The sequence below is a fragment of the Sturnira hondurensis genome, unplaced genomic scaffold (assembly GCF_014824575.4).
Source record: "Sturnira hondurensis isolate 20B ecotype Veracruz unplaced genomic scaffold, ASM1482457v3 Scaffold0006437, whole genome shotgun sequence".
Classification (NCBI taxonomy): Eukaryota; Metazoa; Chordata; class Mammalia; order Chiroptera; family Phyllostomidae; genus Sturnira; species Sturnira hondurensis.
Window position 1 is genome coordinate 9,536,922 of NW_028079068.1, and position 23,445 is coordinate 9,560,366.

General features: G+C 42.2%; 1 protein-coding gene across 4 annotated transcripts in view; it reads left to right on the forward strand.

Annotated features, from left to right (window-relative positions):
* UBE2H (ubiquitin conjugating enzyme E2 H) overlaps window positions 1–23,445 on the forward strand; it is a 114,017-nt gene that overhangs the window by 70,315 nt on the left and 20,257 nt on the right. For 3 of the 4 annotated variants that reach the window (XM_037049205.1, XM_037049206.1, XM_037049208.1), the window contains 2 exons: window positions 17,555–17,594; window positions 19,030–19,082. The exons of the other annotated variant lie outside the window; for it this stretch is intronic. In XM_037049205.1, the coding sequence (XP_036905100.1) occupies window positions 17,555–17,594; window positions 19,030–19,082 (93 nt within the window). The remainder of the gene's footprint in view (window positions 1–17,554; window positions 17,595–19,029; window positions 19,083–23,445) is intronic. 4 annotated transcript variants of the gene reach the window in all.

A 23,445-nucleotide genomic window follows, 5' to 3' on the forward strand; every position in this document is an offset into this window, starting at 1 on the left:
AAATATGCCCTTTGCCTGACAGTAATGATTATGACTCTAGATTTTCCTCTCAGGGTCAGATTAAACAGTTTCAAGACTTGCTGTCCATTTAAGCTGTTGGCAATAAAATCATAAATATATCTTAAATTTCATTTTAAATGCCAGATTGTTGGAATTAATATTATGTCGTATCCACTCTATTTCTGCCACTCAAAACCCTGCTCTGTGTCCTACTTTGTTCTGTTCACTGCAGCTCTGGTGGGTACCTAGCAGTGAGATTACCCTTTTCTGTTCTCTTTCCTCCCAGTCTTTCTGATCCCTTAAACCGCTGAAGAAACTAGAGTAGAAACCTCAGTGGGATTGTATAAAGAAGTGCTTTTCCTCATCTTCCTCTTTCTTCTGCTCTCATTATTGATGTTTTTAGGGTGTCACCTCTGTTATGTACTTTGTGACAATTTAGTTACTTTTGCATCAGATGCAGTAGAGGTATGTATGATCAAAGGTTGACACCTTACAAGTATTTTGAGATTATAGAACTCGAGCAATTTAGCTTACGTAGTAACTTAACCCAATTTTTAAAAATTTCATTTTGTAGACAATTTAAAAATATTGTAAGATATTGACCAGTTTTAGTAAAGAAGAAAGGAGAATCTTTCTTCTGAGCATTCTCTGACAGTCACACTGAGCCTCACGTTCAGAATTGCCAGACTGCAGACGTCTTGCTGCTGCTGCTGGCTCGTCTCTGGAGCTCATGCCAGGTCTCCGGGAGCTTCAACACACACCCCTGCCCCAACAGAAAGGCTCTTAAAGAGATGTAGACCAAAGACCGCCTGAGCTTTCTGCTTTGATTCGAGGCCTTCACAATTCCTCCTCGGATGAGTAATGCAGAAAAGTTAGGGTGGTCACACTAATTCCCACTCAACTGCAGCAGCCTGTCCCCCAGCATCCAGCTACTTTGTGTGCGTTAGAGAGCTTCACGCTCTAAAAATACTACGGAGCATCTCTAATTCCATCTCGAGATAGGAACTGTTCATGCTCGTGTTTAGAATAAACTGATTTCCTTTTACAGTCCCCTTAGGTGAGTTTTCTCAGCTCAGTAATTGAGAAGTACTCTATGGATAATTGCATTGGAAGTATCCCCAGTGCTACAAGGGTCTCTGAGCTTTAGAGTTACCAGACGGCGAACTAGGAGGAAAGCTGTGAGGTTGTTGTGTCTTTGAGGCCGACCCCAAGGATATCGGCTTTACCGTCTGTGTAGCTGGCAGCAGCCCTGTCCCTGTGCCATTCTAGGGTGGTGGGATACAGGCGCCACTCGGGTTGGGAGGGCTTCCTCGTCCTGTTGTGGTTTCTTGTCCCTCATTTGTTTCTGGACTTTAGGGTGTTTCTTTACATAGGCCATTTTAAACTCTATGCAGCTGAATGATGTAACCTTTAAACCTTTACAAACAGAATGTCCAAACCATATAAGTCATTTAAGATTATTTCATAAATACCTATTTACTTAGACTAAAAAAAAAATCAGACTAAAAATTGGCATGCTAAATCTAGTTTTTTTTTTACCCCAGATTCCTAGTCTGAAAGGAAACAGTGTAGCTCGTTGAAACTAACCACGAGCCTATAGAAATGCAGTTGTATATCCTGTAGAAATGTTAGTTATTTCTCAAGCCTTGTCTTATCATATTTTTCCAGGTAATACAATTGTTTCATCATAACTTTCAAAGTGAAGATATCTACGCTTTAGACATTGTCTCTTAACTAACAACACAACAGAAGTCTATGTGCTTTCTTAAATTAGTGATGTAATACGAAGTTGGTCGGGACAAATGACTAGGCTAATTTAACTTCTTAATTTTTTCTTTGCCTTACTGTGTAGAACTTTGTAATACCCACAGATGGGAGCCATCTCCTAAGGAAGTAGATGTAGTTGAAATATGTGTACGAGCTGTCCTTGTTTCCTCCAAAGGAAAATTGCCTAAGAGTTTTAATCAGCTGTGTGGGGCGACCCATTTCAGGCCATCAACAATGTAATTAGTGTTGGTATGTGCTTTAAACATTGCAAGGGGTAGTGGCTCACTTTGAATAAGCAAAACGTCCCTTTTGAGTTGTATAGATAGCGGTAGAATTGTACAGAAGGGCAAGGAGAGAAGAAAAACCAACCTCAGCGTTCTCTGTAAACCCTGCCTCTTATAGGATCCATGCAGGTACACACTTCTTCTTGAGCCCGATTTTGAGCTCTTAAAGATTGAGATGTACACATTTAGATTAAGCATCTTTAGTGCTTAGATCTTGACATTTAAACATATATCTGTAGCTCTGTCTGGGCAGCCCGGTTGATTCGAGGGCCCTGATACCACCAGGTGCACTGGTTCAGTCTCCAGTTGGGGCACATCCAGGGAGCAACCAGTGAACAACCAAGTAGAACAACAAATCGGGTGTGTGTGTGTGTCCGCTCCCTCACTCCCATCTCCCCCTTCTTTAAAAATCAATTTAAATTTTTACAAAATATGTTTATGTGCACTTTTTGTTTCTCTCTCTCTCACACACACATACACACTTTAATTGTATACATACTCCATATCCATAATAGAAATGTACGAAAGGCCAGGTGAGCAAAAATCAAAATGTCTCATAATCCTGTCTCTCAATGGATGTTGTTATTTACATTCTGGGAAATGGACTTTAAAACGTTTTTTCGCCCTGGCTGGTGTAGCTCAGTGGATTGAGCGCGGGCCTGTGAACCACACGATCGCGGTTCGATTCCCAGTCAGGGCACATGCCTGGGTTGCAGGCCAGTTCCCAGCAGGGGAGACACCAGAGGCAACCACACATTGATGTTTCCCTCCCTTTCTCCTTCCCTTCCCCTCTAAAGATAAATAAATAAATAAAATTTAAAAACATTTTTAAAAACCCATTTTTTCCTGTGTATTTAAGTTACAATATATCTGACATACTTATCTTTGGGATGTCCTCCAAATGTAGTTNCACACACACACACACTTTAATTGTATACATACTCCATATCCATAATAGAAATGCACGAAAGGCCAGGTGAGCAAAAATCAAAATGTCTCATAATCCTGTCTCTCAATGGATGTTGTTATTTACATTCTGGGAAATGGACTTTAAACCGTTTTTTCGCCCTGGCTGGTGTAGCTCAGTGGATTGAGTGCGGGCCTGCGAACCACACGATCGCGGTTCGATTCCCAGTCAGGGCACATGCCTGGGTTGCAGGCCAGATCCCAGCAGGGGACTCACGAGAAGCAACCATACATTGATATTTCTCTCCTTCTCTCCCTTTTTCCTTCCCTTCCCCTCTAAAGATAAATAAATAAATAAAATTTTTAAAAAAAATTTAAAAACCCATTTTTTCCTGTGTATTTAAGTTACAATATATCTGACATACTTATCTTTGGGATGTCCTCCAAATGTAGTTGGAGAGCCTTCAGTAGTCCCATGATTGCATGAGGTGTAAATGAAAATGTTCTTTTAAAAATAATTTACATCTTTAAATATTTTTTCAAAATAATAAAGCTACTTCAAATTCTCTTTGGAAAGAGAAGGAATATAAAAAGACACTTTAAGAGGTTATGGACTTCCTGTCACAGTCTCGATGCTTTGAAGCTGGATATACATTTTCAAAATGGCTAACAGCCATTTAATCACAGAATAAGGCAAAGGAAAAACTGAGTAACAACAATTGGAGTAGAAAATGCTATACCATAATGAAATTGACTTTAGTTTAAGGATTATAATTTTCTTATGAACTGGCCCATTGGGAGTTTTCAAAGAGAAATTATAAAACTCCTTTAATCAATTTAACATCATTGAAATAGTTGCTTAGTTTTCCTGAGTGACTACTTTGAAGTAAGTTGTGTTTGAATCTGTAAGCTATGACTTATTTGCAAGTTCAGGCTGACTTAGCTTTCTCACTCAGAAACATTCCTAGAATGCCTGGCCGGGCCGGCCGCAGGGTGTCGCCGGCTGTACAGAGCTAGGAGAGGGGCTGGCAGGGGGCTGGGTACCAGGAGAGAGTGGTTCCGGGGCCTGGCTTTGCTTGCCCGTGAGAACGATCCTCATCTGAACTGTCCTTTCCTCTTCTAGAGAGAGAGACGTAATTAAATGAACTCTGCGTGTTCCGTACTGACTGGTGTGTGAGACACTCAGGTATCTGGCGATACTGGATGATCGAGAAGGTTGTGCACACTTCCACTAGTGAGAGAGAGAGGGTCAATGTAAGTCAAGTACCGCACGTGCTTCGGTCGCAGTGTGTCATTGCTTTTTAGGAGAGGTGCGAGTCAGCGCCCAGTTGAGGGAGAGAAAACGTATGGAGGAGATAGGCTTTTTTACAAGAAAGACTGTTTCCTGTGTGGAGAATATAGTCTTCACAAAGCTTCAGAGATGTGAAAGTGCATGTAAAGTCTTCGGAAATGCTCTTTTCAGAACCCCAAGTAATTTGTAGTCCATAGACATTGTGGTCTCTGCAAAGAAGTCGCTGCAAAGACCGCCGTGGTCCATGCTGCAGACGGCGGTGGGCAGTTGTCACACACGTGCTCACTCATCTGTTAGGAGAAACTTTTTTTTTTTTTTAAATATTTTATTTATTTGTCTTCAGAGGGGAAGGGAAAGAGGGAGGAAGAGAAACATCAATGTATGGTTGCTTCTCATGCGTCCCCTGCTGGGAACTGGCCCCTGCGGGGAACTGGCCTGCAACCCAGGCATGTGCCCTGACTGGGAATTGAATCGTGATTGCCTGGTTCACAGGCCCGCGCTCAATCCACTGAGCTACACCAGCCAGGGCAGGAGAAACTTTTTACCAGAGGAAACACACTTGCAGTTGCCGTGGGGGGGAAATGAGTGATCTCATAACGAGGGCAGTGTAGAGCAGTTATTTGTAAAAATAAAAACTAACCGGTAAGGGTAGGACACAAAATGGTTTTATGTCTAATGTAAACAATGCAGATTTAAAATGAGAGCGTGTATGACCGGTAGGTCACATTGACAGTTTAGGCAGGGTTGGTAAAGGTATTGCGATGCGGCCAATCCAGTGGGCATCTTTTGGGTGATTTTACTTAAAAACTATCGCCCTGCCTGGTGTGGCTCAGTGGATTGAGTGCTGGCCTGTGAATCAAAAGGTTGCCCCTTTGATCCCTAGTCAGGGCCTGTGCCTGGGTCACAGGCCAGGTCCCCACTTGGCAACGGATTGACGTATCTCTTGCAGATGGATGTTTCTTTCCCCTTTCTTTCTCTCTTCCCCTCTCTGTAAAAGTAAGTAAATAAAATATTTTAAAGTTAAATTATCTGGAGGATGCACTCTAAGATTAATGTGCAAGAGTATGTAAGTTGCAGTGTTGTTTTTAAAATCTTAAAGTCAGAAACACTCTAAATGACCTAGTTGATATTAAGTTATGATACATCTTAGTGAACAAAATATTTTACAGCCTTTACTCATGTTTTAACACATCTTTAAAGGCACACACAGGAAAATGTAACTTTATATAGTGTAACTATTTTTTTCCATGCAAATTCTAAACACGAATGCCAAAATACTGAGCACAGTTGTCTTTGGTTTAGGGGATTAAAAGATATTTTTTCTGTAACTTCCAAATAATTTGCAAGTTCCCTTTTCTTCTAAAAGTAAACATTTTAAAACATATGGCAGATGCTTGTCTTTTGAAATGCCCTGTGTGCGTCCTTGTATGAGTCTGCACTTTTCCTGTTGTTTGGTCTGGAAAGCCATGAAGCTGACCTTGGCCAGAATTCCCACCTGGTGGCTTGCTAAGGACCTACTAACCCCCACTTCCCACCAGCCTTCTTTCTCTTTTCTTTCAGTGTTAATGATGTGTGTGTATAAAGTCACACACTGTTTCTTCCTTTTTCTGATTACAGGTTAGCTTACTCCTTGGTTATTCTCTTCATACCTTTATACATAACTTGTTCTTTACTCCTTTTTCTTTCTCCTTTTTTTTGGGGGGGGCGGGCTCCCCCTCTTTTCCCTTCTCTCGGGCTGGTTCCTCAAGCAGTTCTTACCTGCTTTTCTCTTCAGTCTGAGTCTCTTCCACTTGTTTTTCCACCCTTGCTCAGTTTTTCTCTTCATTTGTTACCCACAAAAGGCCCCCACTCGTAGCTAATAACCACACCAGTACTACTTTGTTAAAGCTGAGCTAAAGGGAAAATAATTATGTCTTCTAATAAAATACAGACATCATATTAGATTTAAAGGTTTTAGCATCTAAAAGTCTTAAAAGCACCTTGAAGTCCCCTTCAAGATTTACCCCAGCCTTTATCAAATCATACTTGCTTATAAACACTAGCATTTAAGAGAAAGAAGAAGTTGTCATTTAATCCTACTTTTAAATGATGCATTCTGCTAATTTCAGACAAGATTTGGGCACATTCGGGGTGGTATGGCTGTAGACTGCATTCTACTAATTTCGAACAGAACTATGTAGAGAGTATTTTTAAATCTTTTGCAAATAACATCAAAACCTGTCTGGGCATTCTATCACCTTTTATTCTTAAAAGAAAAATAAATCGAAAACTGTTGTAAGATCCAGTTAACAAGTCTGGAAACTAACTTTTTTAAAAAATTATTTATTTATTTATCTTTAGAGGGGAAGGGAAGGAGAGAGGGAGAGAAATATCAGTGTATGATTGCCTCTGTCAGGGACACACAATGTATCGTGTGCCCCCTGCCAGGAATTGGCCTGCAACCCAGGCATGTGCCCTGACTGGGACTCGAACCGCGATCGTGTGGTTCGCAGCCCGAGCTCAATCCACTGAGCTATACCAGCCAGGGCAAGACACTCTGGATAGTCATTGCCACCATATTATTTTTACTTATGTCAGCGATCCAGGCAAATGATTTAATCTTTTTTATTGCCCGAATAGCAGATTCTTCTGGCATTATGATGATTTTTATTTCATTATAAAGTTACCAGAAATTACCTTACAATATCTTTAGAATGGCGTTTCATACTATGGTCTGACTAAAGTAACTATAGGGTTCGGAATATTTACAATTTTACTTTGTGTCTTCCTGGATGCAAACATTGTATTCCCTCAGGAATGAGTGACCTGAGGGTGTTTAGCCAGGAGTGGACCAGGATTTGAAGTAGAGGAGTGTGTCATTCATGAGAGTTTGGGGTTAGTCCTTTAACAGAGGCTGCTGGAACCACTGTATTCCACAAAGAGAACGAATTCTCAGACTGAGGAACCAAATTCCATGAAGATAACCTGTATACTTCTCTACTTTCGTGAACTTGGGTTTGAACTTAGTTCCTGTCTTAAGCAGTTAAATAATTGCTACTGTGTCGTGGTCTACATCTTTTGAATTCCAGTAGAGAGAAACAAATATCTAGTAGGAAAGGTTTGTAAAAAAAAAAAAAAGCTTTTTAGATAGTGCTATGAGAATGTAAACATTGGTAAAAGTTCTTTTTTACTGATGTTTTGAAAGTGAAGTTTTTCAGGATGAATTTTAAAAAAGATTGTGTCTGGCAACTAAGGCAGAACCTGCTTTCTCAGGAAATGGATACAGCTACATCATTTGTTCTAACCAGCTCCACAAATTTAGGGCATACCAGTTCATGTGCAGGGTATTTAGGTGCTAGGGATACAGAAGGGCTCTCTTGACCCTCAAAAATTAAAAAAAAATAACTGGTAGCTTTATGCAGAGAATAGATATAGTAGAATTGACTTCATACCTACCTTAGATTAGTTATTCAGGAAGGGCCTCTCTGACGAAGGAAATTCGAACTGAGGCTCACATGGAAAGGGGGACCAGCTGTGACCCTCCAAGGTCAGGGGTGAGAGAGCATGCCTGGCAGGAGAGTATGTTGAGGGCAAAGGCCTGGAGGCAGACAGGTCATTCTCGAGGAGGAGAAAGGAGGCTGGAGGCTGGCTGAAGAGTGAGGTGAGAGAGAGCATGAGGTCTCACAGGGTTTTTAAGAATGGGTTAAAGGGGTGAGTTTTGTTCTTAGTGAAATGGAAAAGCTATTGGAAGGTTTTAAGCAGGTTTTAATGATCACTCTGGTAGTGTAGGGAAAGAGGAGAGATACTGGTGGTTTGGATAAGGGTTTTTTTTTTTTAAAGATTTTATTTATTTCTTTTTAGAGAGAGGGGAAGGAGAAAGAGAGGGAGAGAAACATCAGTGTGTGGTTGCCTCTTGCGCACCCCCCGCTGGGAACACAGCCCACAATCCAGGCGTGTGCCCTGGCCAGGAATCGAACCAGAGACCCTTTGGTTCTCAGGCCCACGCTCAACCCACTGAGCCACACCAGTCAGGGCTGCATTGGAAGATGTTTAGCAGCACCTGGGCCTCTACCCACTAGAAGCCAATAGTGGGAGATACCTGACACACTCAAAACAGCCAAATCAATTAAATTATTGGTGAAAATAAAAATGCGTCCTTTATGGAAAAAAACCATACAGTCAATTTTTTGCCAACCCAGTACCAACAAACCCTTTTCCCCCACTTCAGAATCTTGAAACAATGCTTGTTCTGTAGAAGAATACTGTTGATCCTTGAACGAGACAGGGTCGGGGGTGCTGACCTCCTGTGTAATTGAATTTCTGTGTATGACTAAAGCTGGCTCTTTGAATCTGTGGGTTCCCAAACAAGGAGTTGCCGATTGAACAAAGCAGGTTTGATCTCTGCACAGTTCATTGAAAAACCCCCTATGTAAGAGGACCTGTGCCGTTCGAGCCATGTCATTCAGGGGTCGTCTGTATTTGTTGGGTAGGTGAATGAATGAATGCTTACTTAGTGGTACCCTCAAGTCTAAGTGTAGAGAATGGATGAGTGGTTTCCTCCCATGTAGATGGGCGTTTTGGAGGAGAGAGGGCAAAGGATTTGCTAGGGAGCAATGATGGTGATGGCTCTTAAATCTTCAGCTGAGTAAGCACAAAGGCTGAGGATAGGAGGGCTGGTAGGTAGGAAGAAACAGGGAGGATCAGTGGATTAGAGTTCACAGTTGGAAGAATTGTTCATGGGGTGGGAAGCTTTTCGACAAGGATTGGAGACTGGGTGAGAAGGGGGATGTCTGAATTTGTGATTTTGGAGGTGAAACTGTTTGTAGAGACGACGGTTCAAGGTGTGTCCTGGGAGTAAGAATGAGATGGAACAGAGGAAGGGTCTCTGCGGAGAAGCATGAGGAGCTGACTGAGAGGCCAGGGTGTCGGGAGTGTGGTCTGTACAGGTGGTGATGTCACTTACAATAACAGGAGTTGAGGGGAAGAGAGACTCGGGGCTGGAGGCTGAACCTCTCCGAGACCGGAGAGACCAGTGGTTGAATTGGCCCTGTTAATTTAGGGCAGACATCCTGTTAGCGGTCTGTAATATCTCAGTTCACTCAGCTTCATCTTATTAGCCAGAGTAGAAATAGTAGTTAGCTTGCCCCGCCCCCGCCCCCAGGCCACCTGTGAGGGTGGCCTTGCCTTTGCAGGAGTTTGCTGCTGTCAGGGGGTGTGTCCCCTTCCTTCTTACAGCTGGCTTAGGTGGGTTTTAATTCTGCCTGTGGCAGTTACTATGTGCTCTTTCAATTTGCTGTACAAAATTCCATCTAACTAGCTGCTAGGTTAGCTTCTAATTTCACTATAGTAGGCGACCTCTAGCTTTTGAGCTGGTCCTTAATTCTGACATCTTTTTGGCGTTAAGTACATTCCTTCCACTTTAGGGTTGGTATCATAATGAAAAAAGTCTTGGCTTCCTTTTTTCTTTACAGTGCAGTTCTTTAAACAAGTAAGAGTAATGCCTTAATCACCTTTGAGAAGCATGTTCACACAATTTAAGATTTGTCCATATTCCTGATGTTGGTAGAAACCATATTGCTTGAAGGAACTTCAAGATTAAATCATCAGTTGCCTCATTTTAAGGATGGTAAAAATGAGACTCAGGAAGGTGGAATGGATATATCACTACTAACCAGTTGCACTTCCTGCCTTCTGGCTTCCGGGTTAGTATTTTTTACCCCAAAACCACATGCAATCAGAACGGGCATTTTCATAATAAGTAATTAGAGCGACCGCATTTTCTGTTTTCAGGGTGATGGGGTTATAGGAAACCCAATATCCCATCATCAAACGGTCTTCTAATGCTTGACAGCGCCTATGGGACTAAGACATGATATGTAGGGGTAGATACTTTCGTTTTTACGATGAGGAAAGTGAGGTGAAATTACCTACTTGAGCTAATTAAACAAATTGTAACATTATTGAGTGCTTACTGTGTGCCAGTTACTGGTCAAATGCTGTCCATTTATTAATACATTTAACCTTTGCAACAGTCCTGTTGTGTGCGACACCCCTGTTGTGTGCGACACCCCTGTTGTGTGCGACACTATCATCCAGCCTAGCTCTGTGGTTAAGGAAGCAGAAAGGCAGAGACTGAGTCACTCCCAGCTTGCCTGGAGCTCATGCAGTGGAGCTTAGGCGGTCTGACTAGAGCCTGGTTTTTTCTTTTTAAGATTTTATTTAGTTAGTTTGAAGAGAGGGAGAAGAAGAGGGAGAGAGACATCGAAGTAAGAGAGAAGCGCTGATCAGTTGCCTGTCTTACGTGCCTCCACTGGGGACCAAACCCCCACTGGGGACCAAACCCGCACCCCAGGCATGCGCCCTGACCTGGGATCAAACTGGTGACCTTTTGCTTTGCAGGGCAACACCCACCCGACTGAGCCACACTGGTCAGGGCTGGAACCTGATTTTTTTAACCATAAATTTGTTTAATATGAGTGGCAGAGACTTGAAATGGGTCTTTGCAATTTGAAGTCTGGGGTGTTCTGTATTTATTGCCTCTGACAATGAAAGTAAATACTGCCTGACTCAGACAGTATTGCTGTATGAATGACCGGGAAGGTGAAAGATACACTGTGGGAACAGGAAAGAGATTATGATCTAACCAGCTGTTAGAAACTGTGGGAGAGTAGGTTTAAGGCTGCAGGATTTTGTAGTCTGCTAGGCTGGTGGAAGGGACACCACCAGCTGTTGTGCTGGTGCAGGACGCTGCCCTTTCGTAGTTGTAAATGAGCTTTCCTTACCCATCCAGCCCGTCCCTCGGGTTCCGTATTATCAGACAGTTGGGGAAGAAATAGAAGAGAGGACCCCTTGTTGAGTTTAGATCTGAACACACACAGGATCAGTTCAGAAGTTCCCATGACACACACACGGCCTGGGGAGCGAGCTCCTTGCTTGGTTCCTCACCCAAGAAGAGACCGGCCCAGGTCCATCTGTCCTGAGGAGGAAAGGCTCGGCTCTCTGCGACTTCTGCCCGGGCGCAGGCTGGCTGTCTGAGGCAAGAGGAGTCTGGCCAGTGCGCACCACGGCGTTGGCCTGGCAGTGTGGCTGCAGCTGGTGAAGCTGGCCGCGTCCCCAAGCCCAGTCACCTCTTGCATGCTAGGAATGGAGGTCCAAGTCATTGCCCTTAAAAAGTGTATAGTCTGAGACACTGATAGGAGAGAGGAGATTCAGTCTTTAATGAATACATTTTAAATAATTAAATCTATTTTAAAAAGTAGAATTAATTAGATTGATTCCGAATGGTGTTCCTTATGTGGGCATTTGTCCTCAAGATGGAGTGTGGGATTAATTTAATGTATTCACTTACTGTTTTCTCTCAGGAATTTATAAGCTTATAATTAAATTGCATCAGCTCCAGCTGCCTCGACCATCTGCAGTCCAGGCTCATTTTATCCCTGGGAGAGCGCTATTGTTTTATGCCTTTGGCACTTTTTTACCTATTTACCTGAGTGTTGATTTACCTTGTTTCATGAGTCACCTGTTTGGCCTCTCATTTTTTTGAAGATTGTTTTAAATGAAATTTTTGGGTAGATGAAGGCCCTAGGTATTTCATTCTATCCACAGATTTGATCATTAAAAATATGCTCACAAGTAAAAGAAGCAAAGGTAGATAGAAAACACAATGAGTGACCCCAGTATCAGAAGTTACTTGAAAGTGTGTGCGAGTTTGTACAGAGTCCCTCCTGGGACTGGATACAGAAAGAGGCTGAGATGAAAACGGTTCTCAGCATGACTCTGCACGTGTTATTTACTCCCTCCACTTACTAGCCTATGGGGCAAGAGGTTCGTTATTCCAGAACAGTTGAGTATTAGAGTGGAACAAGTCCAAAGCATGACTTTTTTTTTCTTGATAGTCTGTGCTTCCTCTGTGGCTCAGTTGGTTGAAGCATTGTCTTCTATACCAAAAAGTCACGGGTTCGATCCCTGGTCGGGGCACGTACCTAGGTGGCGGGTTTGATCCCCAGTTGGGGCATATACACAAAGCCAACGTTTCTCTTTTTTTCTCTTTTCCTGCCCCACGATCCCTAAAAAACCCAGTGACTCTATCCTCAGGTGAGGATAAAAGAAAATCTGTGCTTTTATTTTTTAAATGCATAATTTTACATCAACTAAGCATGATTTGGATTTCTCCTCCAGAATTAGAAATCACCTGATTCTCTTTTGCTAAAAGATAAGAGAACAGAGGTGTTTTAGCTAAACATTTGTTTATATTGTTTGTTCCCTGTTGTACAAGTGCTTGAGCCATGCCAGAGAATAATTGTCCAAAAGATTTTAAACATGCCCTGGGTGGTGTGGCTCAGTGGATTGAATGCTGGCCTGCAAACCAAGGGGTCGCTGGTTCAACTCCCTGTCAGGGCACATGTCTGGGTTGCAGGCCAGGTCCCTAGTGGGAGATGCATGAGAGGCAACCATGAATTGATGTTTCTCTCTCTCTCTGTCTCCCTTCCTTCCCCCCTCTCTAAAGATAAATAAATAAAATCTTTAAAATAAAAAGATTTTACACAAAGGAGTTCGGAATTTTATCTGGTCAAATCACTGAAATACACCATTAGAAAATGTCTGGTCGTGAATAAAATCTTAAGTCACATAGATTAAAAATGACGTGCTGCTTCCACTTACCATGTTTCCATAAAAGCAGTTTTCAAAATATGTTCTCTTAAAATAGCTTCAAAATAGTTCCTGGTCGAATGGAAACAAGTGTTGGGAAAATTCTCTTGTCGCAGCCGTATTCATTAGTGTGGTGTTAGCGTTGCCAAGAGGAAGGAGAACATGCCAGGGCAAACACGCTCAGCCCTGAGAACCTTCCTTTTCTGCATTCCCGGCCCGCTCTTTCTCATCTGCTCCCCTCCTTATCCAGAAGTTCCATTGTTGCCATCATCGTCCAGAGTGTAGATGGCTTTTCCACAGATGCTGCCCACAGCTTCGCCAAGAACAAATGTACAGGAGATATATGTGCCTATTTTCATTTATTTGCTTTGGGTATTTTTCTAGCAATTGGAAGAGCCTGGTACAGGAAGAGGATTGTAGTCTGGGAATTGTTAGCGTTTGTCTGGCTGTGCTTTGTCCCTGTTTTCTGCCTGCTTTGGAATAGTCAGCACATACAGTGTCGCTTGGTGGTATTTCAGCATGTTGGTAGCTTTGTATTCTCCAGAATACTTTGTTCCTAAATATGTGCCTTTCAGAATAAATTTCCTTTAAGGACTTGAACTCTGGACATTTCTCCTTAAGTCTTCTGTATTCAAAGCTCTGGCCATTGTTACTAAATCCTACCGTTTTCGGGCTGATAGAGGGAGACTGGAGGTTTTAGAGATGATGGAGTCCAGCTGTTTCTCTTTGCTGCTGGCAGAGAAACAGGCCCGCAGAAGTGAAGTGACCTGCCCAAGGTCTGCAGTTAGTAGCAGAGCTGGGACGAGCCCAAGTCTCTGCTGGTGTTTTCCTCTCTGCGGTCTGATTCTGCCCTCTGTGCAGAGCTCAGACAGGGCTTTCCATTCCGCAGGGGCACTGGAGGCTGCGCTCCAACCCATTCATTACTTAAAAATGTTCTTTAAAAAAAGGGCTAAGTCCTTTTTGGCCCTCTTTTGATTATGTACTCTTAGACTCAACCAAGCCAAAAATCTAGATTTAATTGAAAGCAGTGTGGAAACTATATTGATTCCAAATGTAATCTCCAGGCCTTGTACAAGGAGGGAGGCACCTTAACCTTGCAGGGGCAGTTTTAATGATCATGTAAAGGTCTTTCACCATGGCCGTTTTCTGGACATACCTTTGAGGTTTCCTGTGACAGGAGTTGTTGAAGCTTCGTCCTTACTGTAGGAGAGTCAGCTCATTCGGGTTTGCTTGGATTGCCATTCTCCGTCCTTTCCCCAGCAGGCTTCCCACCTTACGCAGAATGAAAGCCAGCTTCCTTAAAGGGACCCACAAATGCTCTATCTCTCTGACCTCTCGGCAGGTCTTCTGCCCCTCATTCACTCCACTTCAGTTTCACTACTCTCTTCGCTGGTCTTCAGACACCCAGCAGGCTCCTGGAGCCCTTTGCACTGGCTGTGGTGCTGTACCCACTCTTCCCCCACTCGCACCCCGCAGACTAAGTCACCCTCTCCGCAAGGCCCTCCCTGACCATCCTCTTTAGAATTGCGGCCCCACCCCAGCATTCCTGATTCCAGGCCCTTCTTTGCTACATGTTTCTCCGTAACACTTGCCAGGTTCTGGCAGCACCTCTGTTTTTAAAGAGCTCTCCGGGTGATTCTTCCTGCAGGCAGCACAGGGGCGTTCTGCCGTTGCTGATGCTTCACTGGATGCTCCTTCCAGAATTCTAGCTGAAGCAGAACCTTAAGTATCAAGTTCAATCTTAAGTTCTCAGCTGTAACTTCAAAGTACTTCCCACATAACAGAACAAGTCTCTTGAATTAAACCATATAGTGGCTAAACAGCAGTGCTCTCCGTGCGCCAGGAAGCGTCTTGGCAGTTAGGAAAGCAGTATGTTCCTGTGCGTAACTAATCTTGACACCCAGGTGCCTCGTAACCCGAGGGTCTTCTGATTTTTTGTGTCAGATTTGTATTTTTAAAGCAAGAGTATTTGAGGTATAAACACCCAAATGAAATGGTTGATTTTAGTGGCGCTTTTCCTTGAAAGGGTTCAGCACTGGATAGATAACCTGTGTGTAATTAGGTTTGGTTTAGAGTGTTTGCTACTGTTTATAATATTTTTATTTGAAAGTGTTTTTCAACTGTTAAAATTAGACATTGTAAAAATCCTGGCAAGTAGAAGAATAGTAGTAGAAATGGTGATGGGGGTGGTCTCTAAAGCTGACTCCCGTTCACACTTGTGTACTTCCCTCCAGCCTTTTCACGTTGCCATGACCCTGCTTCTGGAGAGTGGGGGGTATGTAATTTGAAAAGTATAATGGAGAAAATATTTGCATCATGAAGAATTAAATTAAGCACTGTTAATAGTTGTACATATTTGCTTGTAGTTTTGTATCTATGTGTACACTTTTTAAAAAATGGAGCGAATTATATACAAGCACATTCTTTTTTTTTATTTTTATGTATTTATCTTTAGAGGGGAAGGGAAGGAGAGAGGGAGAGAATTATCAATCAGTGTATGGTTGCCTCTCGTGCATCCCCTGCTAGGGACTGGCCTTGCAACCCAGGCATGTGCCCTGACTGGGAATCGAACTGTGATCCTTTGGTTTGCAGTCTCCCGCTCAATCCATTGAGCTACACCAGCCAGGGCACATTCTGTCTTTTTAAAAGGCATATAGTATTATAAATTCATCTTTAATTACTGTTGCCCATTCTGTCCCCTGATTGTACCATTGGCTCTGCACTCTCACCGAAATAATTACTTTTGCAAGTTTGATACGTGTTGTCCAGTGCAATTTCCATACTTGTTACCATAGAGAATACATGGTGTTGCTTTGTTTTAGTTTCTCTGAATGGTATCATGTGGTAAATATACCATTCTTCAGCTCTTTCCCCCCTCAGTTTGGATTGATCCAAGTTGATACTTAACAATCCAGTTCGTGACCTTGACTGTGTGGGACTCCTAGCATATGGATGTGCTTACAGTGTCTCCAGTCCCTTTTGATGGGAGTCAGGTCTATTTCTTAGCTTTTATAAATAATGCTTCAATGAATAGTCCTCATGGGTCTTCTTCAACACCTCTTTGTCTAGAGTCGTGTGGGTTTTTATCCTGCTTTTTCTCCTTTTAACCTTAAGACATGAGCATTTCCATTGGCTTAGTGAAATCTCTTCGTAAACACATGCCTCTTAAGTCTAGACTTTGAACCATCTTCCACTTCCATAATAAAAATTAATATGAAATTGTAATTGGCTATAAGGCTTTTCTTTTTACGTCACATTTCTTTTTAAAGGGAACACTGCATGGGTTCCTTAATAGTGGTAGATAAAACATAAACTATTTCAGCCCAGGATTACAAAACAAGCATTAGGAGCATAATCAGCACTTGGAGTGGCTAGAGCAGGTGAGGACCGGCATCCCTGGGATTGCACGTTCGTCTCTCCCTTTTCTGAGTCTAGAGGAGTTTCTTAGATTTTCCGAGATGTCCTCTGTCACAGTTCATTCTTGAGGGTCCTCCTCTGATGCCACTCCTCTGACTCTTTCCTGACAACTTCCTCTTCCCTGATTGTGTCAGGTCTGTGCATAAATTGCAGATACTTCTTCATGTCTCTTGTTCCACTGCTACAGTGACCTCCTCAAGAATAGTGTATTGTTATTTTGTGTCAAGCCTGACACACAGACATTGACCAAACAGAATTTGAATAAAAGAAAGTGGGAGACCATGTGAGGGGTGGTGAGAGAGAGTCGGAGTGGGAAACAGGGGTGGTCAGTTTAGTGAGCACTTCAGGCTTGGAAAGCATGGAAGGGAATAAGGAAGTTTTAAAAGGAAATGAGGTGAAAAAGGATGGTGAAATGACAGCTTTGACAGTGGATCTTGGCTTTAGAATGTTGCCATCTACACGAATGCAAACTGATTATCACCAGTTTCAAGATAGAAAATAAATTAATTTCTCCTTGGAATTTAAACATCAGTATATTTGTTAAAGTCTGTACTTGTTCTTCTATGGAAAACTAAAAAAACTTGGATCCCCGACAGATCTAGCAATCTTACAGAATTTTTTTAACTCCTTGCCTCATTTCTTGGTTGCCCCAATTTTAATCAAAGCTGGGTTTCCTGGAATGAGTCGACTAAAGTGAAAGGAAATACTTTGGTCACCGTCCTTATGAAATTCTTTGTGGTTTGGAAGTGGTACCCCTTTAACATTTCAGCAATTTCATTGATGTCCGTACACAGTGAGTGTGGCAGAGCGATGCCAGTAACTGAGCTTCAGAAAGAGAAGTTCAAATGCAGAACCTCCGAGTTTAGAGGCTGGATGATAAAACTCTGGGGAGGGGAGTCAGAGAATTGCTTTCTAAACTATTGTCATGGCACTAGTTAATAAATTAATGCAATAAATTTTCTTGGCGAGCACCTTCATAGCTCAGAAAAATTTTCTTTTAATGATTATTTTGTATAAAAAGTCGCATTGCTTTCAGAGATTTAGGTTTTTTTTCTAATTGGAACTCTAATGTATTTTAAGTAAATGACATTGCCAGGAGAATAGATAGTCTTATCAGTAATCAAAGGTTTAAGATTGAAAGTGATGAGTTACGGGTATCATCACTTTTTTCCGATTCTGAAATTGTTTCCAGTACAGAAATACTTTAAAACTAATTGTTCTCTGGATACTTTTTGCTGCTAATTAACATCTCTTTTTACAGGATTCATGAATAAAATTTTCCATCCCAACATTGATGAAGCGTAAGTAACTTTCAAAATGTTTCAACCTTAGCAGCAACTGCCCTTGATTAGCTTTCATCTCTCTTCCATACACAAAAGCTTCGATTATCTTTTTGGATTTTATTGGCAGATAGGACTGTGTGAATGGTCACTTAAACTCTAGAGTCCCAGGGATGCGGTATTCTAACCACTTAGTTCAAATTCTGCTGTTGGACTGCTTAGCTCTCCCATGGTCATGAGTGGGTCCTTCGCTTCCTTGATAGCCAGCTAACATTTGTGATATTTCACATCTCTGTTCTCTTTGTGTAGACACAACTCAGAGAACTGTTTCCAGTACAGTGTACAGATTTATAATTTTCAACCCTTAAAGTATTTCTCAGTGCGCGAGAGTGAAACAAACATGAATATACATAGTTTCAGTTATTGAATCTTAATTATCCCTTTCTTTCCTTCTGATATGAGAGATATTTTAAAATGTGATACCACTGCCTCCTATTTTGTTACTTTCAGTGCTGTTCAGAATGTGTGATTATTTGTTCTGCATTTTTTCCTTGTTATGGCACTAAATTTTTGTATTCTATGTGCATACATGTACATGTACAATGGGGCGTCCAGACCCCTGTGAGAGGAGGTCATGTACCTGCATCGCGCCCATGGTCCTGTGACACTTCTGTGCATCAGTCACCCTAACAACAGGATGCTCCCTCAGGCAACTGCAGCGCAGCCGTCAGATTCAGGGACTGAACAGTAATGGAGTAGTAGTTTCTAATCTGTTGCCACATCTTGGCAGTGTTTCTTTTTAGCATTTTTTTATTCTATAAAGGATCCAATCCAGGCGCCAAGTATTGCATTTAGTAGTTATGTTTCTGCAAACTAATCTGGAATTACTTTAATCAGCTTTTTATGAAATTGGTATTATTGAAAAATTTAGACCCGTTATTTTATAGGATGACTGTCCCTCCGTTTGGGCTTGTCTGATGTTTCCTTACCATGACACTGAGTACACACTAGGGCCAGAAAACCACAGAGCAGGCCGTGTCCCCCTCAGGCGTCCCCTTCTGCGGCACACAGGCCTGCCGGCCTCTGGTTCCCAGTGCTCATCCTCATCTCCTGGCGAAGATGCTGTCGGTTTCTCCTTTGCATAGTGGCAGTTTTTGCCCTTCGGTCTGTAAGGAGACACTTAAGACAGGGTGGGGGGAAAATAAGTTAACAGTTGTTCATGTGGAAAATAATACAGTAATAAATAATTGTACAAGAATAATTCTGTTTCATGCACTCTCAACTGTAAACCTATTTTGCCATACCCTGTATATTCTCATCATATTTCCCTAATAGAGATTCTTTTTTTTTAATGATCTATTAAAAGTGTTTTTCCTGGTAAACAAAATTAGTTGCCAGATACATGCAACTAACTTTCTGATTTTTAAAAAAATGCCATTCTTTCCATCTGTTTCAGGTCAGGAACTGTGTGTCTAGATGTAATTAATCAAACTTGGACAGCTCTCTATGGTGAGTTTGGCCATGGAATATTTTTTAGAGGTATTGAGACATTGCTTTAAAAATGTCATGTGGCTTTTCTTCTTTGATTTAAGATGTTTTGTTGGAATGGGAAGGGATTTTAAAGGCCTGGATGGGAAAGTTTGATCGGGGAGGGTGGGGAATTTTTTTCATAAGTTTAAACTTTGGTGCAGCAGAAGTTCAAAGTAATCTTTTGAGGTTGTGAAATTAGAGTGATATACACAGACATAGATATATATAGATATAGATATAGATATAGATATAGATATAGAACTGTTTGCATATCTGTGTATATTTAGAAACACATTGTATACGTGTATATCTGTAATACCTTTTACTTTTAGAAACACTTTTAGAAAGGTCCCTGTGAAATGGTACAATAAATAAAGAGGTTTAGGGGGATCATCTGTTTCAAAGACTGGAACCGTGCCATAAAGCAAAGAATAATTTAGCTTTACCTGTAGTGCCGAAGTTGACATCTCTTCAGTGGATCCACAGTGAGTTGCCTAGCTCAGCAAAATACCACGCTAACATCACAGAGAAGTACAAGGAATATGAAGCCTTCTCTCCCTGAGCTTGTAACTAACTGGGTTGGATAGCTAAAAATACTTTAAAATACATTTGAAGTTAATTAGGGCTGCAGCAGATTGGTGTGTTGCCCGCCACGTGTCTGATGTCCCACGAGTCACAGACCCGCCCTGCCGTGGTGCACCCTGCCCCTCGAAGCCTTTCCTGACGCTCGGGCTGGGAGCAGTCTCTGGCCACTCTTACATTTTATAACTTTTTTTGTGGCCCGCATTTCCTTTCTACATTGTGTTTGTTGTTGTGCCTGAATATTTTGTGCGACCAGATTATGTCCTGCCTTAAGAAGCAGTTGAGGTGTGCCTGTCTGGTTTGTCGTAAGTCCTGGCACTCCCCCCACAGTGCCTTGCACTGATGCAATCGAAAGAACGAGTGGTACAAACAGGTGCTGAGAGTACAAGAAGAGGGAGGGAAGACCACTTTAGGCTGGGGTTGGCCAGGATGGCCTGTTGTTGGAGAGTTGGGAGACCTTTTAAAGGTTTAAAGGGCGCAGACACGTCTGTCTCCCTGCCACCACCATCTGTGAGTCACCTTGCCGCACACCCTGTACGAGAGTGGTGCCTGAGAATCTCAGAGGAAGGTTGGTCCCCAGCAGCCCACAATAAATCCTTCCCTTTTCTCCTCCTGATTCTGCCATTTAAGAACTATTTCCTCTGTCTGGAGTTTTCTTCCCTAACCTTTGAGTGGCTGGTACCTTTTCTCACCTCAAACCCCGCGAAGCCTCCGTCCCTAGCCCCTGCCTCTAAAGGCACCCCATATCATGACACCCTGTTTTAATAATGTCTTTAAAACCAGTGTCTGTTTAGTGTTTATCTTGTCCCAATAGAGTGCAAGCTCCGAAGGAGCAGGGCTTTGTAGTGTGTGCACACGCGTACACACTCACGTGTCTAAAACGGCGCCTGGTGTGCAAGAGGGGTGCAAGTCTTTTTTTGAATTAATGAATGGCTTCATCATGCCCAGTGCTGTTTAGCATGAGAGTTTTAGGGAAATTGCAGCTTACAAGGAAAATCAGGCAACAAGAAAGAAGACGATACACTCCGGAATCCTTTTAGGATAGTTTATTTGATGAAAAAGCCCCATGGCCAGCTGCCTGGAATATCTGATGTAATGATGTCTTTTCTTAAACTGCATTCACGTTTTAGAAATGTACATAATAAAATACTGCAAGCTGGTTCCAATTACAATAAAGTAAATTGGATGTTAGTTTAACTAATTCTTTTACTATCGACCAGAAAATCTTTGTGGAAGAGGTTTGCTGATTCTCAAGTACCTCACATCTCAGAACAGATATTTTTTTCACTTTTTTTAAAGGCTTTATTTACTTTTAGAGAGAGGGGAGGGGAGGAGAAAGAGAGGGAGAAAACACATTGACTGGTTGCCTCTTGCCCCTGCCCCCAAGGGGGGACCTGGCTTGTTACTGGAGTCGGCAGCCTTTTGGTTTGCAGGCCACGGAGCCACACCAGCCAGGGCAGAACGGACTATTTTTAAAATAATAGCTTTATTGAATTATAACTTACATACACAAAATCCACCCATTTAAAGTGTGTAGTTTGATAGGTTGTAGTATATTCAACAGTTGTGTACAGTCATTACCACATTTCAGTACAAACCCGTTCATTCCCCCGGAAGGAAAGCCCTCACCTTGCCTGTGGCCCCCTTCTCCTCCGTCCCCACTCCCCAGGCTTCGGCTACAACTCCTCTGTGTCTGTATAGATTGGTGTATCCTAGACATTCCTCACAGATGGGGTTATGAAACCTGTGGTCTTTCGTAACTGGCTTTTTTCCTTTCCTTTCCTTTCCTTTCATATAATCTTTCCAGGATTCATCCATCTTGTAGCATGTGTTAGTACTTCATTCCTTTCTATGGCCAAATGACGTTCCATTGTACAGATACCCCACATTTGTCAGATGATGGGGGTTAGGGTTGTTTTCCTCTGGGGCTGTTACAGATGCGTGTGCAGCAGCTTCCATGTGGACATGGGTTTTCATTTCTGTTGGGTGTTTCACTGAGGGGCAGGTTCCTGGATGGAATGGCGGTGACAGTGAAACCGTGAGAGGAAGTCCGGGACTGTTGCCCGGAGGGGTTGTACTGTTTTATATTCCCACCAGCAGGTGGAAAGGGTTCAGAACAGACTTTGAAGCAGAAGGCCAGCACGACCAGGGTTTCATCCTGTCCGTAAAACGTTAGAACATGTTCTTGTGTGACCTTGCAAAGCATTTAATAAATAACAGATTAAACTTCATTGGTCAAAGTGAACTTTGATTTCCGTACTACATGTGTTTGAGTTATTGTTAAACGTTCCATGTAATGCAAGAGTGTGGACCTGTTATCCTTACAGGTAAGTGCAGGAAACCAGAAGAATACATTTAGAGTGTAGCCCAAAGTGTTCTGTGTGTGAGAGAATTGTTTTGATATGTTGCTTTAACCCAAACTTTTCCTTGAGAAAATTTCAGAATTTTATTTAAATTTAAAAAATTGTACATTTAACATTTCTTTCATGGATCATTCTAGGAGCAAGTAAATATGATTTATATCAAAGTATTTGTAGAGAGGGTTGGTTCAGAGTACCTTGTTTCTTTCAGACTTACCTGATCTTGAGATCTAAACTAAATTTTTGTTAGAAAACTGCTAAAGCCTCTGGCATTGAAGATTAAATCATAATTGGTGAATTCTGAATCCCTCGAATTTTTGCTATAATTCTTGAGAAAATCTTCATTCAAAGGCCCCCCCAAAATTGAACTTAGTATGTTAACAACTAATATTACAAAGCTGGCGTATTAGCACAAATAACTGAAAAGCAGCCGAGGCTTCACCAGGCAATGAAAGCTTCTTCAGCAGCGCTGCTGTCCAGTGTGGTTACGGAGCCAGTTTCTGCAGCTCACTTCTCCCCGGGGCCTGTGCTGAGCTGTGGGTACAGGTGTCTGTGTATAGTAGCAATTCCCAGTTGCAATTTTAGACTTTCCTTACCGTAACCGGGTAATAAACAATGCTTATGTTTGTAGCAAATTTGGTCCTCTATTCTACCCTTCAGACTCCCCCCACCCAAAAATAATGATTTCTGGTTGCTCATGGGATTCGTTGCTCCTGTTCTCATCCGGGTTTTCTTTGCCAGGCATACAGCAGTGTGTTCATTCAGAAGCTCAAAACTGGCATAATTGTAGTTTAATCATCCAGTAATTTTTAATTTTATATTACTTAACCTTGCAAGAGAGCTCATTACAGTGGGTAATTTGGCTAATTTTCTAAAGATGCCTGTCATCAATATGACGTTATCTCTTGAGTATTTAGGTCCCATTGTTACTCTCGTGCACTAAAAGGAAAGGAGAGGGCGCCATCACAGAGTGGATGCATCTGGCCTCCTGTGCCTTAGCATCTTTTCTTTAGGTCTCTCCCTGCTTGCTCTTCCAGCCCAGACAGCAGTGGAGAAAGTGCTGGGAAACCTCAAATGTAGCCAGGGGGTCTGGATTTCAGTTTCAGAAACAACTGTAATTTTTTAAAGAGTGGTAGAAGGGAAGTTCATTAGGCCATAAGTAGCTTTTTAAGCTCCCCCTTGCATTATTCAGGTTTTTTTTACTCCACAATATATATTTTACCCACAGTTATCTTTTCAGCCCAGACTCCTGGATGGCAGGTACCTTCACTGACATTTCTCAAAGTTGAGAAATTCAGCTTTAATATCCCTCCCACGTGTCTGGGCCGTGCATACTTGACCCCTGCAAGTTGTGTTTATCTCCTCAACTTTCATTTTACTCCTCAACTGACTTGGTAAAT